A 13,706-nucleotide genomic window follows, 5' to 3' on the forward strand; every position below is an offset into this window, starting at 1 on the left:
TACCGCCACCAAGGCAAGGATGCAGCCCTACTTACCAAGCTAGCAGAATTGAATATTGTTGCACAAACTTGAGAGTTGTGCAATCTAAATTGTATCTTTATTGCTTTACATAAGAAAGGAAGAAGGAAAAGAGAGGCTGCAATAAAATTCATAACAACAAATTAAACTTGCCCTGTCATCTTGGTTCCTGCCAGTCAAGGGTATGTTACAAATAATTTACTGAGGCAAGGGTGCACCAGTGATAAATTACTTCAATAGTTAGTGCTCAGGTATCAGCAAGGTGTGGGCATGGAGGTAAAGGAAATCTGGAGAGATGGTGTCCCCATATGAAATGGGAAGAGCTTCTTTAGCAATAAAAACACCTGTTGTGTGCAGTCTCAAAACAGGGATTTTGGGACAGCTGAAAAGGTGGCTGCGGTGATGACTGCCCATATACAGGCTGCACTCTACTATCCTTTAGGATATGTTAGAATGCACAAAAAGAAGGAAGTCCATTTTGAAAAGAAAAACAAATACCATGTTCCCCCTCAAACAGCTGCATTTTGTGTGTATTTGATACTAAGTACAAGAAGTGATCCATTTGAAGTATTTCTTGCACTTGACCCAACACTAAAATTTTGAAACAGCAAGTTATCTCAACACTTGGATTTTTCGGAATATTTTACAAACCGTATATGACAAAGGCAAAAGCTAAGCCCTTGAGCAGTCATTTCATCCAAAGAACATGATTATCTGTGTAAAACAATGCGATAATGGACCAGAAAACAAGAAATTTGGAACATTCTTCATGAGTCACTAATGTTCACAACGAGTTGCTGAATCACTCTACAGCCTGGGGCAAAGGGTAACTTCTCTAAGCATCAGTTTTCACATCTGTAAGATAGTATCTAGTCCACTTCTATGATGAATATTTATAGAAAGCTAAACTGCTAACCAGCCACTGTATGACAAATGTGTAATCAGCGTAACACAGCTACACTACCAAGAATAGAACCACTCAGTTACAGAGACAGAAGGTGTATTTCTTGGCCTATATCAGTCAACACGACATTTGTTATCAAAGAAACTGGGGCATTTGTCTCTGTTTATAAGTAGCTGCATAGATGCAACCATGATTCAGGATGAGAAGTCTACAGGAACAGTTGTAAGTTTACATCTGAAATTCTTATTCTCAATGCAACTATATTCACTTCTGCTATCGCTGATTTTTACTCTCTTAACTACTCCCTGGATCACACAGAGTAGCATCATACCTGGACGGAATAGGTTCAGCAAATCCAGCAAGACTTACTGATATACAGTCACTGCTAAATCAGTGAGACAAGCAGGTGGTATCATAGGAGACCTATGCAACACATCTGGAAAGATACCTGCAACCTTACACATCTAGATCAACAAAAAATAGAAAAAGCCTGAAAATCCAGCAAAGAAATTAATCACATTAATTTTATACATGGAAAGCAAAGATGAGACAGAAAGCCACTACTGGGTAATGTGCAACTGAACCAAGACTTGGGATCAAAAGAAAATTTCAATTCACCCTTTGAAATGAAGCAAAATGTCACCTCAATGTACATCATACTACACATTACATCTCTAGGAAGCAAGTGTGAAAAAAAGTATGAAACAAGGACAGTTAAAATACAAAACAAAGTTAAAACCTGGAATTGAACAGTTATCTAAATGAGGAAAAAAAGGACAGTTAAGAGTTTACTGTCAGTTGTACACACCAGTTTTTCTCCAACAATTATTTTTTTTAAATTTGTAAAACTATGCCATAGGCTACTTCAAAAGTGAGAGAAGTCTACAACATAACAATTCCAATTTATCCAAAATCAAGAGGAAATTTCCATCTATTTCAATGGATTTTAAACACACTTGTTTTCCCCTCTTTCAGTGTTTTGCAAATAAAAGAAATCACATCCACAGAAGCTACCGAAACCAAGCTACCACTTCAGAAAAGATAAAGAAACTTACAGCAGGCAAAATTCTCACCCAGGGTGGACAAGATTCTGCAGCACTAATGAATTAGATTTTAAATTATATATCTATCTTTAAAAAGAAAAAGTAACCACAGCACAGACAGCAGTTGCCAAAAAGAGTCCTTCTGGTTCTGCAAGTACAGGACTGTGCTCCTGCTGCCATGGAAACTGAGTCCCTGACTGCTCTGGTCCTGGTACTGTGCCACACATGCTCTCAAGCATTTAATAAATATTAATAACGCAAAAATAATATTGATGTATCAGAAACAGAGCATCTAAGCAAAAAAAATGGCAATAAAGCTCACTTTACGTGGCTGCAGCCCAAAGGCTACCAGCCTTACTCTAAGCCAACTATGAATCCTGTTTTCTCCTAGTTTCTAACACTTGCTCTTGGCATCAACTTTAAGGTTAAAATGATCGCCAGGTCTTAACTTAGACTGAAAAAAGCCAGGAAACCTAGAGGAAAAATTGAAACACTTCCCCTTGTCCAACAGACACCTCTGCAGCAAGCAATATGGTTGCGCATATTGAGCACTGGACTGGGAGGCAGGAGACTTCATTTCTGTTCTCAGCTTTGCTGCTGACTACTTGTACAACCATGAGTTGCTCAGGACCAGCTGCAACCTGTAGAACAGCTGTAGCACCATTTATTCACCTCTTCATGAGGAGCAAGGCATAGGGCTGCCAGATCAGCCTCAGCTCTGGGGAGAAAGTCACAGCCCTTGCCAGGAGCAGAACCACAGTCTATCAGGGCATCGGGCTTGTCCAGCCTGGAAAAGAGAAGGCTCCGGGGAGATCTTATAGCAGCCTTCCAGTACCTGAAGGGGGCCTACAAGAAGGCTGGGGAGGGTCTTTTTACAAGGGCCTGCAGTGATAGGACGAGGGGTAATGGTTGGAAGCTGGGAGAGGGCAGGTTTAGACTAGATACAAGGAAAAAGTTCTTCACCCTGAGGGTGGTGAGTCACTGGAACAGGTTGCCTAAGGAAGTTGTGGATACTCCATCCCTCGAAGTGTTTAAGACCACATTGGATGGAGCCTTGAGCAACCTGGTCTAGTGGGAGGTGTCCCTGCCATGGCAGGGGGGTTGGAACTAGATGATCTTTGGGGTCCCTTCCCATGCAAACCATTCTGTGATTGTACGATCACTATTAGGGCAAGACAGAATGTATCTCACCCTGAGAGACCACTAGATGTGGAGCTCACAGCCCTGCTTTAAAAATCTTCTGGCTTCTCTTAGGTTAAAATCTGACTTTTGAAAATACTTCAGTTTGAATGAGTTTAGTTTTATTTTTTTTCAACTAGCTTACAGCATTATTATAACTTTTAAAGTCTAATCAGTTTGTTCTTTCTTGTATTTCAGCCAGGATTTCTCACAGAGCAGAAAATCTGCATTAATTTTATCACAGGGCCTTTTACCCCTCTTCCCTTGTGGCTATCTAAATATTAATAATTTTAACAGGAAACAGAGAGTTAGAAAAACTACACTCGGCATTTTCAACACTTCCCGCACATAAAACTGTAAAACATCGTAGGCTTCCCTTTGGCTAGAACCAGCTGTCTGCACTGGAAGCAGAGCACACTGGAGCAGGCATTCTGCTTTTCTACCAAGGACTTGCCACTGCATAAAAAAACCAAGCAGCAACACAAATCTTCATCCCCATCACTCAAACTCAGCTTACTGATTTGTTTTCCTGGGCAAAGCAAAGAAAGAAAAATTGACATCTTACAGCATTTTATAAGGCATGAAATGACACAGAAAAGCAGAGCTGAGCAGTAACATGCTTTGGGAACATCTTGAAATTACCAGGGAAAAGCTGTGGGTAAAGTAAAAAGTTGTAGACAGAAAAAGGCCATCAGAGAAGCAACAGTACAAAGACCAGGAGAACTTGACACCAAATCAAGTCTACCACATCTCTAATACAACATCACAGTTTCTGAGGCACACCAAAGATATGTTAAATTCACCAGTGAATTAAAAAACCCTGGTGCCATTAAAAAGCTATCAGAAACAAAAGCTGGGTGTCTGCTCTATTAGAAACAGCTAAGAGAATCAATGATTGTCAGACGTTTTCAGGCATTAGAGTTAATCATCCTTTAGGTGGACAATGGAGTCAAGAAAACTCATTATTTCTAGTACGGGCTCTCTTCATCTAGGTGTCAGATAAACATCGTTACCATGTTACACTTGGTTCCTCCAGCCTCATAACTGTAATTTGTTCATTTGAATTAATCTCTAAACATTTTCTGATTAATACTAAGTTATTGTAAGTATCTTCCACTTCAACATCAACCAACAAAATCACATTTCAAACCTGTGCTAATCCTGGGTCTCTAACACTGCAGACAAAGCAGAACTGGTCTATATTGACTTTTGTTTCATCTTTTTATACATTAAAATGCTCTGGATGAAGCTTGCCTAGCTTGGTTCACAACATACAATACGTTTATATCCTCTGAAATGACAGCTCTGAGCTCTTTGATAAATAAACCAAATCACTGTCAGTTTTGACTGCACTTTCATAATTTCCTCCTCGAAGTTCATCATTATTTTCAATCTTCACATTCTCCTTGACCTCAGGAAAGCTTTTCAGAGCAGCTTGTTCCTGTAACTGTATTTAGAGCAACCCATGTGCTTTCTTGCTATAGCACAGCAGCACTCCATAAAATCAAGTTCTCTTCCCTCTGTAGCCATAATGCCCCCAGTGGCTACCCCTTGCACCCAAGTTCCCTCTTCTGTCTTCTCAGTGTCCTGTTCCAGTTCTCTGTCTCTTTCTTTCCCAGACCACAAGCAAAAGCGATAGAAAAACACCACCTCCTGGAAAGCAATTTGTACCTAGAGATGATAAAACTCCTTAAGCGAATGGGCCAGGAATGGGTAAATGGAGAAGGGTGCGTTTCCCACATGTACTTAATGCTTGATTTCTAAATAACAGACACAGCACAGGGAAGATAACCCAAACCCAAAAAATATGCAAGTTAGTTTTCTCAGAACAGACAAGAAGAAGATAATGAAAAAGGAAGATAAGCAAACATTCACTGTGGAACACAAGCGATCAGTAAACTGGTTTTAAGCCTAGCTTGTACAAGAGCACAGCACAGACCAGGACAGGAAGGCAACAGGCAAGCAAACGAGCCCCGCCTCTCTGCACCACTCTTCCCAGTGCTTCAGTTTTGGGATAAGCATGCAAGCTCGCCATGCAACTCAGTTTAACTATCACTGACATAATCAAGAGCGTATGACCACATGCATGTCAAGGAAACCTAAAACTCTCAACATAGTAACATGCACTTATCGAAATCACAAAGGTATCTTCAGAGTAACATGCAGCTATTGCAGCACAGAGAATACTGTCTCAACACCGAACATGAAAAACTGGAGCAACAGATCATAGAATCACAGAATGCTTTGGGTTGGAAGGGACCTTAAAAATCATCTAGCTCCAACCCCCCCACCATGGGCAGGGACACCTTCCACTAGATCAGTTTGCAGATAATGGAGAACAAAAAAGTTATAGACTCTATGTGGCAATTCTGAATGCCTGCTGTCTCACTGTGCCATGTTCCAAAACCTGCAAGCCTGATACACCATTACACTCCTTCATTTCAAAGCCACTCAGGCCATATTTAACTCCTCACAGGATTCAGATTTTAGTTCTCAAATAGGCTTTTGAGCCTATTTTTATTCCCAAATGCCAGCTCTAGTGAAATTTGAACTGAAAAGCAAGGAGAATATCAGGCTACCTCCTGGGCTTTCACATAGGCAGCAGGAGTCAAACTCTCTGCAGATTCTCTACGGACAAAGCTGGCAGGAGAACAGCAGTCCTTCTTCCTCCCGATAGCAAGGGAAGAGTGTCTCAGTTATACAGTCACATACTGTGGCCCCAAGGCAGTGCAAGGGGTGAGGCAGGGGGAAGTTTGCTGATGCCAAGTGTTTACCCTGAATTCTGCACATGTAGTAACAGCAAATCCCTTCAGACTGCATCTCATACCTGAGGCAGCCTCAATCCTGTCCACTATAAAATATCCCTACGAACAGAACTCACCAGAAAACAACACCACAGAAAGGATCCCAATACAAAGATGAAAAATGGAGCTTTAAAAGAGAAATAGTAATTCTGCATTTGGCTGTGTCCCCCTGCAGGCATGTATTACAAAGCTGAAATGGCCTTACAGCTTGTGTTTCATTTTAGGAAAGTGGTTAAGCTACTGCTTGCTTTTTGCAACTACGCTTTTTGCCACATCCAAGGATTAATCAACAGTGAAACATTTAAGCAAAGGTCTTCTTTTGCCCACTCTCAGGTTTGGGTTAAGCTAATGTGAACCTTACTTGCAGCAGAAAAATAAAACACTGTCAAACACAACCACCAAGCTAAGAGCTCTTATTTTGTGTCAAGTATACTGTGTCTGGCTGCAATTTGCAAGTTCTTCCTGCAGTGGTAGGCAAGAATAAACTTGCAAAACTGGGTAAAAAGTCTCCAAGAGCCACTCCCCCATCAAGCAGCTCTCTAGGATTTTCCATTCTGGGCAACGTGTCACATAGCAGCAGGCACCCTGGCACACAGCAGGCCCCAAGGCTGACCTGGCCCTGCAGTGTCCACCTATCCTGAGGGAGACATAGAACAGAACCCAGTATCCTACATTCCGAGTTATCTCAGCAAGCAGCGATCCTTTACCAAAACACTGTGCCTCAAAAAATGGACATTTTTCCCACTATAAACATAGCTTTGGTTATTTATAATGTCGCTGCTATACTCTTACGGAAAAGTCTTGATGACCTGCAAACATTCTCTGAAATAGGTTATAAAATTCAGCTCTTGACTTTCCAGAGTTTCCTGAGAGGAAAAAGCATCACTTGCTTGTACAGGGAAGGAGTAAAACGTATCTAAAAAATCATGTTCAAAACTGCCCTGGAGCCCTGTCCTCATTGTGTGGATAACATAGGGCAGATCACAACAATGCAAGCAACTGGGGTTTTGTCTTGTCAGGCCTAAGCAGACTGGATTGAGCTCAAGCAAGTAATTTTGCATAGAGCAGAGTCAATAGTCATACAGATTTAAACTCTAATAGCTAAACAAGATTTCTAATTTCAGAGCTTAGGACTTGATGTCCCCAGCAGTCCAAACACCATAACTTTCACTATTTTCCTTTTAGTAGATAAACTAAAAGGAAAGGTTAGCTTCCTTTTAGTAGATAAACAGGAACACTTTAACTAACTTCTGCACTCCCTTTTTCTTTTCTTTCCCGTAAAATACTATAACTTCCTGGAAGCATGACAGGAAAAAGGCATCTTTATATCTAAACAATCTTTATACAGCTTTATATATTCCACCATGCGCACAAATCAGTACCACCTTCTCTCTTCTTAACACTTCACAAGACACATCCCTGCAGACAAGTGAGCACCATCTCCTTTCCTCCTGGTAGCCTCCTTTGCTACATTCTTTTGCTACCAGGATTTGTTTCCTTTTACTTGTTGTAAGGCAGTAACTATATTCATACTGACCTGCTACCTACATCTATTTGGTCCTTTTTTAACCTTTCCCCAACAAGCGAGGCATTTTCTGCAATCGCTATTTTCCTGCTCTTCCCTGAATCCTCAGCACTTTGCCTTCATACTGCAAGGGTCACCTACTTTTTCTGTGGCCCTTTGACTGTTTTAAATCACCAACATTACTAAAAGAACTTGGTAACATTGAAATATGAGACACGGAATAGGCAGCATATGCAGAACTGATAATTATTCAAACGAGGAAGACCAAAGAGACATGAAGTTTCAACTCTAAAGATGCTTCTTGGCGTATGCTAAAATTGTAAAGGTAATTTAAACTGAACTAAAGTGATATGCATAGTCTAGTCTGTATTGCGGTGAGGTATCTTGCAAAAACAACAAATGCATGACAATCCAAACAGCGTGAGCAACAAATCCCATTTCTCTAACATGCACCTAGTCTCCACTGCCTGCTATCACAAGCGAACCATGTGGCCAGAGAGCTCATAAATTCTGCCTTCATCAGCAACATCAGCTAAAGTTCAGAAAATGTGTTAAACAGCTTTTTTTTCTCCTTAAGAAGAAAACCAAAATGGATTCCTTTCATTTCATTCATTTCCCATAAGTAAAACCTCTAAAGTCAACTGCCACATACCAAGAAAGAATTTGGCCCTGTAAGAATGAGGTTATTGAGCAACCTGGGATAAACTTAACTCACCTTACAAACCACTACTGAGTAATCTGATTTGTGTAAGAGCTGAGATCGGTACTTTTTTCACACTTTCCTTCCTATGTTTGCCGTATGAACTTACAAATCAATCCTGTGGCAGACAACTTGAACTACCAACCACAACAGAAGAGAATTACTGAACAGAAAGCAAATCCCAAGATGATACAGGATGATTACTGAGATGCTCTCCTCAGAGTCTAAAACTCCTTTAAAAAAGCCTCGGGGAGGAGGGGGGGAAGAAGCAAACAAACAAAAAAAAACCCACCAAACTCAAAAAAAACCCACCACACCCCAATAATGTCAGTCTTACACAAAATTGACTTCTCGTAGAAAGGACACAGAGTACTGCCAGAAAAATTATCTCCTTCCAGAATTATTTAAGATAATCTTCGTTACAAAATCTTCCAGTGTATATAGACCATCTACCACAAGGACAAGCTTGTTTCATAAACCAGTTCTTTAACACAGATGAAGACCATCCTGTCTCTTCAACAAGGGAGGATATATACAAGCAGCAATGAGCTACTACAAATGTTATCAACTCTGGAAAAATGCATCAGCAAGTAATCACAGGGGTTATCAGGGTCGAGATCAGTACTCATTACCAGCTGGCTACCTGCATATTCTTTTCCCTCTCCATCACCACTCCAGCATGCTGAGTTTTCCAGAACAGCTTCTTCAATTGCATACACTCATAAAGTAGTTCTTAAATAAGTATCTGTTTATTACAACAGTGATAACAGAAGTGATACCTAGAAGCAAAACCACATGGAACATATTCTACCACCTAATGAGTATAGCTCTAAACCTACATATCCTGAAAAGTGGTACGTAGGTACGTATTTTTAAAAGAAAACAGTGTTCAGAACAATATAAGCAAGAAAAATGTGTGTGAAAAATGCAATTTAAATGTCTTTTAGAATGCTTGCAGAAGCAAACTCAATATATATATATATGAACTAAATTAACAGTCCATGAGTAATTTCTGTAGTATGCTCCTCAATCAGTAATAAATGCCAAGTTCAGATTAAAGCACTCTTCCTGATGTCTCCATACCCCAAAATTATTTTTCCTAACATATCAAAAGTCACCATTCTACCACAATCTAGCCATCATGCTTTTACCATCCCAAACCCAGCAACTGTAAAAACCCTCTGAAATAAATCTAAATCAGATGCAATTACCCACCTAACCATTCTAACACAACGCAATTGACACAGAGCTGATACTCAACAGGATGCTGTTTTACACACTCTTTTCTGACACAATGCTTGGAGGACAGATCACAAGGAAAAGGGAAAGATAAAAAAGCAGTCCAGATACTGACCCACTAACTTGTGCTAGGCAAGGAGCTCAGGCCACAAACCTACTCTTCAAGGCAGAGTGTGGGGTGCAGAATCTGCTCCTCAAGATGCTACTGCAGCTACAACCCCAACCTCTGAAAAAGCAGTTCCCAGAGCACAGCCCATAGGTCACCTGCAGCTCACCCAGCCTTTGTACAACCGTGCACAGAGGGACTTTTAAATAGAAGGCTTCAAGAATACCATTATCAACCTGCTCAGAGACTGCCAGTACTTCCACACATTAGTGTCTCTCTCTGGAAACTCATACACTTCTGCGAAAACTTGCCCGGTTATGACTACATACTAGTGCAAGCTAGTTCTCAGCCAGCCATGGCTTCCCCAAGTCTTTTGTAATTTGAAACATTCCAAATCTAAGTTGCCTCTAACTAGTGCCAATATAATTCCTGCATAAACCATTTCTATATCTGAATTGAGTAATGCTGCTAAGTCCCCAGATCATAAACTTAGGCACATATAAAGCTTATCAAGTCCTCTGAATACAAAAGCACCAGAAGTAAATGTTATGTTTTATGTCACAACATCAAGACATTTCCCATGAACAAGGGTTCGGGGATCCCTGCTCTCCTTAAACTAATCTACTTAGGCTTTACTCCGAATATCACCTGACACATATTTATCAGCAAAGCTGTTAACAGGACAGGCTGTTAACGCTGAAAACCACATAACCAGTGACTCTTCTCTTCTTGATACATCTCCCAGGTCTAGGAACTTTCAATAGTTCACTCAGTGAATTATAACCTGATGCATATTCAACATCTATTACCCTACAGAGATCATTCAGGAGATGTGGTATTTGCTACAATATTTGCAATTTAAAACTACAAATTAAAGATACTTCTCTTTAACACTTAGGCTCCATAACTTCTTTTACAGATGCTTCTTACACTGCACGGTTGAGACAAATTCTCCTAGGCTGTCAGAAGCTGTAAGCAAAATAACAGAGAGGTAATAACAGCACAGCCTTACAAACTACCCAAAGTTTACTGAGTGCAGCTCACATGCACCAGGGGCACCCCACAGGAGAAGGCAAGACTGCCATCTTCTCAGGACTGAAAATACAGATCTCCTTGCTCTCTCTCCCCTTACACTACCAGGGGGTCAGTCAATGTTATGCGGCTGACACTGCCAAGCAGTGCTACCTGTTCATCTCCCTTCTCCTCACCATGACTGCAAACAGATATTTCAACACAAAACTCACCGAACCCACATCTCGCAGGACGTTTAAAAGTAAGCGGCGTTTCACATGAGCACCTGACACTGACCCTGAGCACGGACGCCCCCGGGGTTAAACATCTCCCGACTCCCCTGAGGACACAAACTGCGCCGTTCCCTTCAGACGCTCCGAGCAGAAGCGTTGCTGGGGGCGAGGACGGAACCTCACAGCGGGCACGGAGAGGGCAACGAGCTGCCGGCTGAGCGCTGCCGCATCACCCTCCGGGTGTCCCTGGCCGAGCCAGCCCGGCCGCAGCCAGCAGCCAGGAGCCGCTGCCCAGCGGCGCGAAGCGCAGCCCGCGGCGGGCCCGGCCGCCGCGTCACGGATCGGCTGCTCCCCGCAGCCAATCGGCGCCGGAGCCGGGGACGGCGCGACTTCATTCATTCATTCATAAAAAAGAGGCGCAGCGCAGCTGGGAAGCGCGCCCTTCCAGGCTGGGCGCGGGGAGGGCCCCCGTCCCCAGCTCCCCGCCCCACCGTGCCAGGGACGGACACTCACGGCAATCCGCCTCGTCGCTGTTATCCGAGCAGTCGTCGTCCTCGTCGCATTTCCAGATGGCGGGGATGCACCGCTCGTTCCGGCACTGGAACTGGTCCTCCTCGCACTCCTTGACGGCGCCTGCGAGACACGGGGCCGCGCCTGGGTCAGCGGGACGCGCTCCCACGGCGGGGCGACGGGAGGCATCCCGGGGCCGCCTCGCCGCCCGGCCCCGGCCGCGCACAAGCCGGGCTGGGCGCCGGCAGCCGCCGGCCGAGGGTGGGGGCTGGGGCTGGGCTCGCCAGGGCAGAGCGGCTCGGTGCGGGGCTGGGGGAGACGCGCCTCCGCGGGAGGACGGCGATGATCCCGCAGATGCTTTGTGCAGGGATAAAAGGGACCTTTCCCGTGCTTCCCCGCATTGTTTTAAAGGCGGGGGGAAAGGAGCCTGGAAATAGAAGATGGTTAAACCCGAAATGCCAAAGACAAAGAAAAATTGTGAAGCATACCGATGCTGGGACCTCCTGCGCGTCCGTTACCGGGGAAAAGGCAGAGATACCTGGGGCCGCGGGGGGTAACGGGCACCGGCGCCGTCCCGGGAAAAGGGAACTGACCCAACTAAAGTTGAGGGCGGGGGGGGGGACGACGACACGACGGAGCAAATCTGCTTTGCAGACACGGTGCAACGCTGCTTTGATGAGGCACAAATCTCCTCAGAAAGGGATTAAAGGTGGCAGCTCCTGTCACCAGCGGTCGGGCTGCATTCGCTCGCTGAAGAGCGTGCCCAGCCCCCGCAGGTCGCAACCCCCGAGCGTGCCTGGCCCTCCGCAGGTCCCGACCCTCGCGCGGGGCACCGCGGCGAGCGGGTGCCCGGGCAGGCAGGACGCTCGCCCCCTCCCCGGGAGCGCCGAGGCCAGGCGCGCACTTGCCGGCCACCCCGGCGCTGAGGGAGAGCGGCCGTCCCGCGCCGGACCCACCTTTGCCGAGATGCAGCTTCAGCAGCAGCAGCTGGAGGAGCAGCAGCCGGGCGAGCGCTGGCCGGCACATGGTGCTCGCTCGCTCGCTCCCTCCGTGGCAGCGCGCCGTGTCCGGGTGCGCGCAGCCGGCGCGCCGCTCGCTGCCCCGTGCCGACTGCGGCCGGCGCCGCCCCCGCCGCGCCGCGCGCCGCCGCCGCGCCGTGACGCGCCCCGCTGGGCGGGCCCTGCGCGCCGCCGCTCGACACGGCCCCGGCCGCCGCCTGCCGCTGCCCCCGCGGGGAGCGGTCCCCGCCCCTCCCGCCGGGGCCGGACACTTGCGGGGCGCGTCCCTCCCGCCGGGGCCGGACACCTGCGGGACGCGTCCCTCGGCACGCCCGCGCAGCGGCGGCCACCGAAAGCCGCGCGGATGGCACACGCCGCGCTCGGGCGGGCGTTTCCAGGCCTGTCTGCGGAGGGTGGTGGCCGTCGCCGCGCCGCCGGCCGGGCTCGCCTGCTGCCGCTTCGCGAGGGGCGACGTCCCGCCGCGGCCCTGGGAGGTGAAGGCACCTGCAGGCAGGCGGGCCGGCGGTGCTGGGCAGCCAGCAGCTGAGGGGCCCCGGCGGAGCGGGGCGGGCCCAGGAACGCTGCGGTGACCCTGGAGCTCCTGCGGAGATGGACAGGCCTGCGTACAGGGCCCGGCCCTCTGGTCGTGAGCTCCCGCCGTGTGCCTGCTTACAACGCCGGCTTCATTCATGGTCTTAATTTTATTGAGTCAATTAAACACGTGGACTGTTTTAAATGGCCTTGAGTCACAACTTGTGCGCTCTCCTCATTACTTCAGCTCTCCCACTGAAGGATTTCGTCATGGCTATAGTGATGTGGTCACCTCCACTTAATTGTGCTCAAATTAGTGGAACAAGTACGAAGTACGCTAAAGGTGGCAACCTCCCTTCGCAGGGACGGCTCGCCCTTGCTGCTGCTTAAGCACACGTGGTTTGACCAGGAGCTACAAAGGACATGTTTTACAAGCCGTCCGGGGCTGTGTTTATCGCTCCCATTCGCAGAATGCTGATGAGAAAGCAGTTCACTGTCTTTAATTAATGCTGCTGCAGCATTGTTCATCCAGTCGGGGTTAAGAGTATTTCAGTAATCTTATTATGAAAATACATTTTTCAGGAGTAACTTGAATCTGACATCACAACAGGATTAACATGATTATATGTGGAGTGTTACTAAAAAAAACCCAAGCCCTAATTTTACATAAACCAATGTCATAAAAATTTTCAGTTTCAAACCTTGAAATGCCATTGACTTCAGAACTGTCTGCCATTTAGAAATGCACCTGTGCCTTTAACAAAAATTTTGCAAGTCATTAGTCAGTAGTGTCACTAATGTATTTAAATCACGTGAAGAGAAGAGCTAATCATTGAGCGATTTCACCAGCAGCTTATAGAGTATTAACAATTCAAGATTTTTTGAACAATTTTTTAGCATGCAAA

General features: G+C 45.7%; 1 protein-coding gene across 2 annotated transcripts in view; it reads right to left on the reverse strand.

The window, feature by feature from the left end:
- Window positions 1-12,298, reverse strand: part of LRP8 (LDL receptor related protein 8) — a 193,239-nt gene extending 180,941 nt beyond the window's left edge. For both annotated transcript variants that reach the window (XM_086462093.1, XM_086462092.1), the window contains exons 1-2: window positions 12,229-12,298; window positions 11,276-11,395 (exon numbers count right to left, since the gene is read on the reverse strand). In XM_086462093.1, the coding sequence (XP_086318219.1) occupies window positions 11,276-11,395; window positions 12,229-12,298 (190 nt within the window). The remainder of the gene's footprint in view (window positions 1-11,275; window positions 11,396-12,228) is intronic.
- Window positions 12,299-13,706: the final 1,408 nt, after the last annotated feature.

This window comes from Leptosomus discolor, chromosome 3 (assembly GCF_034619465.1).
Source record: "Leptosomus discolor isolate bLepDis1 chromosome 3, bLepDis1.hap2, whole genome shotgun sequence".
Lineage (NCBI taxonomy): Eukaryota > Metazoa > Chordata > Aves > Leptosomiformes > Leptosomidae > Leptosomus > Leptosomus discolor.